The 4,364-nt window shown below is 47.1% G+C and overlaps 1 protein-coding gene across 1 annotated transcript in view; it reads left to right on the top strand.

Annotated features, from left to right (window-relative positions):
- Positions 1-4,001: 4,001 nt before the first annotated feature.
- The window catches only part of FAM184B (family with sequence similarity 184 member B), a gene marked incomplete at its 5' end in the record, with an annotated part of 110,934 nt that continues 110,571 nt past the window's right edge, over positions 4,002-4,364 (top strand). Inside the window, 2 exon segments of the mRNA XM_079919742.1 lie at positions 4,002-4,130; positions 4,132-4,149. Coding sequence (XP_079775868.1) covers positions 4,002-4,130; positions 4,132-4,149 — 147 coding nt within the window.

Genomic DNA, 4,364 nt, shown 5'->3' with positions numbered 1-4,364 from the left:
CACTTTTAAACAGAAGTCAATTGGAAAGTATAGTGAAGGTTAAGACATTTAGGATAGGGTGCCAGGGAGGTGGAGGACCACATTGCCAGAATCCTGGGGTATGCAGTGTTGTTGTCTTGTCTGCTGCAGCAGCCTTGACTTCTGAACGTGCAGGGTTTTGTTCTGTTTTGTTTTTTGTGGTACGCGGGCCTCTCACTGTTGTAGCCTCTCCCGTTGCGGAGCACAGGCTCCGGACGCGCAGGCTCAGCGGCCATGGCTCCGCGGCATGTGGGATCCTCCCGGACCGGGGCACAAACCCGTGTCCCCTGCATTGGCAGGCGGACTCTCAACCACTGCGCCACCAGGGAAGCCCTGAACGTTCAGTTTTGAGAACCACAGTTGAAATTGAAAGAGGGGCTCAGCAGGTGGAGGATACCTAGAGTCAATACGTGCTTGCTCTGTTAGAAATGTGCAAAGGCACGTATGCCTGGATAACGGCCTGCTGAGAGCCATGTTTTTTATCTGTGTTTCTGGGGCAGGACATTCACGGGGCCAGAATGAGTGTCAACAACAAATGGCATTTTAGGGATGATACAGCTGTCAGCCTGAAGGTGGCATTATCTTTACCTTACATCTTTGGTCTTTCCATCTTTTTCCACCTATTAGTAACACTCTTGTTCGTTCCCTCCTTTTTACATATATTCCATTCTGTCTTTATCCTGTCTTACAGTATACTCTGTACTTAACACATTTTAAGAATTCTATCCAACATAAGTTTCATATATCCTTTTTGGTTTTCCTGTCCTTTAGAACAGAATTGAATATTCTCATAATACAGCAAACATTATAAACATATATGAAGCATTTTGCTTAAAATATAAAAAAATAAAAGAATTGTTCAATAATGGGTGGGGTAAATATATTGTATATAATGGAATACTGGCTGTTTAAAATGGGAATGTAGATTGTTATTGGCAAAGGGAAAATAAGATTGAGTGAATAGGGTTCAAAAACATTATTACAGTATCTCATTTATTTTAAAATACATATATGTACTTAACATTTTCTGGGTGTTTTCAGAGAGATGTCTAGAAGAATCTTCAAAATATTAACAGCAATTTTCTTTGAGTGTGGGACTTGGGGTAATTTTTGCTTTCTTCTTATACCCATATTTTGTATTATTACAGGTGAGATTGAGGAGAGGGGTAACTAAAAGAAGCTTATATGTTTATAATCTAAAGAAAAAACAAATTGTAGTTTTAAAAAGTTTCGGATTGCCAGCACTGTGCTCTGGGAAGAACAGCCTTTGAAGTTGGATAGACTCAGATCCATTTACTAGCTGTGTAAAATTGGGTGTTTAGCCTCCCTTAGCTTCAATTTTCTAGTCTGTAGAATGAGAATAATAAGTGCTTTAGTGGGGGTGAGACCATGTGCAAAGAGCATGGCATAATTCCAAGACCACATTAGTGGGCTAATAAATGCCCTGTATTAGACAAAGCACATAGTCCTCTTCTGCCCTCTATTTCATTCCTGATAGTGTGAAAAGACCTACTAGTCACGGTGCTAGAAAACCCCAGCAAACTGCAAAGGACTCTTTGCAAGACAGGCCAGCTTGTGGTACCTTGATTATAGTAACTGCAGTCCAGCAAAGCCTGATAAGGGAATCTGCTTTCCCCACTGTCTGCCACTATAAAGTTGCAAGTATAATATATCCAACTGGAAAATGTTTTGGCCCCCAGACTTAATAAGATCATAATTAAATAACTAAAACTTGGAGTTAGAAAGCAGTATTACTAAACTTTAGTGTGTATAAGATCATCAAGAGCAGTGGTTCTCAATCCTGTTCACACCCAATATCACCTTTTCTATAATGTTCATGGTATTATCTTGAAATTCATAGATAATTTTTTAAATTAGTAAACACATTTTAAAACTCAGTATAATTTCTTGACAGTAATAGAAAGGAGAAATAAAAGGAAAGCAATTATAATTAAATCATTTCAGTATGGAAATGCTCTGGCTTGATTAACTTTATGACATAATGTAGTACTCAGACGCTTCCACATACTGGCAGACTCACCGTGAACGTGGCAGTTACAATACAAGTGTGTTGTATCAGCAACCAAATATGAGCCACAAAGCCACTGATGATGTGATTTTCCACAGAGGAGAACAACTTTTGATAAAGTTCTGAATCAAAAAGGCTAATTTTCTTCTAGTTTACAAAGTGGTTGAATTCCTGTAAAATGTATTATATATTAAGACCCTGCAGAAAATACTCTAAATTTGGAATTAAGTAGGACGCTCGTTTAAAATGTGGATTCTGGATCCTCACCTCCAGAGATTTTGACTTATGGAATCTAGGATAGGACCAAGAGTCTACATCAACATCCTGGCAGTGATTCTGATTCAGGCATTCTGTTTTCTAATTGAATTGGGGGAGGGGGTAGTTGTCCTGGAGAGGGAACCTAAGAGGATAAACTAGGAACCAAAACCCAGGTTGGCTATGCCTATGAAGTATAATGTATTGGGGTGAAAGTAAGGAATTTAGAATAGGAATATCTCTGTTTCAGACACAACTCTGCTACTTGTAATTGCCTTGCTTGGTACAAGTTTTCTGTATTTCCTCATCTATAAAAATGGGTAGTGTGGAGGGATGGGATCGTGGTTTCTGAGACCCCTTGAGGTTTGCTTGTTTTTTTTTCAAGATTATTAAAACTTCTGATATAAAGCAGTTTGTAAAATGAAATATATTAACCATGCAAATTGCTTATTATTTTGATGCTGTTATTCACACTTTAGGAAATTCTGATCAGGATGTTGTCACTTTCCCCAAAGCCCACTGTTTGAAACCAGAAAAAGCAAGTCACAAAGAAATTTGGCCCGCTAACCCCTCCACTCACCAAACAAACGAAAACCACACAAGCTCGTAATCCAAAGACTTGACAGGATTCTGGCTCCGGGTGGCCGGTGGCCAGGTGTGTGGTTGAGTCGCTTCACTTTCCCTGGGATCGGTTTGCTCAGACTTTCAGCTCCATTTGTTACTCACCTACTCCTTCATTCCTCTTTGCTTCCTCCTTTCCCACACCTGTCACCATCCTTTCTACCCCTGTCTTTGACTTTTTTCTCTGCTTTCTTACACTACACATTCCCTCACTACGTACTCTGAGCTTTCTCGTCCCAGATTTTGGTCACCAGCTCCTCGGCAGGCCTTTTGGCTTCTTCCCTTTGGTAATCTCCTGCAATTCTCCCGCAACGTCCGGGGTCCTTCTTAAAATGGGGGAAGGGGGGCTCCCACCCTCAGCCCAGGCAGGGGCCCAAAACGTATGCCCGGGTCCCCGTACCTCCTTGCGTCCCCGCGACTCGCTTTCCCCTCCCCGCCCCTCTCTCGGCACCCCGCCCCCCCCCTCAGCCCTCAGCGCCCAGCTCCGAGGCTCCGGAGTCGCTGGCTGAGTGCACCCGGCAAGGTGCCCTGTCTCTCGCCATCCATTCGCCAGCAGCACGTCGCCAGGGTCCCTTCCCCACACCAAACGCCCCAGCTGCCCGAGGCTGAGGCCGGCTCTTCTTTCTCCTTGGCCTGGGATGCCCACCACGGGCGGGGTCCGTCGCCACTGAGTCCGGAGCCCGGCGCCACCCACGTGTCCCAGAGCGCCGCGCCTGACCGGCGCAAACCTCTCCAAGGCCACTGGCTTCTCGTCGCTGAAGCTGATTGCAGGCGAAACCCGCACGGGCCCGGGAGCTGCGCGCGGGTCACGAGCAGCACGTGCGGTTTCTCGGCGCTTCGCCGCAGGGTGCGGGTGCCCGCAGAGCCAGCAAGCGAGCTAGGGCCGGAGGAGGAAGGGTGGGCGCGCGGGAGCCACGCGGTGGCGCGGGCGGCGGGACTGCAGTGCCACCTCTCCCGAGAAAGCCCACACACTCACACGCCCGCGCGCGCAAGCACCTGCACACCGTGGGCATCGAGAAGCCGAGCCATCGAGAAGCCGAGCCATCGAGAGGCTTTGAGTGCCTGACGCGTTTCATTGATGGCTTCTGCCCTCAACAGCAAAATTCACGCTCCCGGGACTTGCCCGGGCTCCAAAGCCGATGCCGGAGGTGGCGCCGACTGGAGAATGGACTGTGATCCCGAGATGCACGTGAAAATGTGCAAGAGAGATCGCCCAGCTCACCAAGGTAACGTGAGGCGCTGCAGGTTGGCCAGCTGCGCGTCCGGGGCGCCCCGGGCCGGGGAGGGAGTGCGGACGCGCCCGAGGGAGGCCCAGGCAGAATGCGAGCTGAAACTTTGCCTCGGAGGCCAACCCGGAAGGGAAGCGGTCCTAAATCTTGGTGACCTTCTGGAGACACCATCCTAAAGCAGCTGAGAGAAAGGATCCTTGCCAAGGAAACTC

The sequence above is a fragment of the Stenella coeruleoalba genome, assembly GCF_951394435.1.
Source record: "Stenella coeruleoalba genome assembly, chromosome: 4".
Lineage (NCBI taxonomy): Eukaryota > Metazoa > Chordata > Mammalia > Artiodactyla > Delphinidae > Stenella > Stenella coeruleoalba.
Note: the sequence above shows the minus strand (reverse complement) of the source record. Positions and strands in the feature narration are given on the sequence as shown.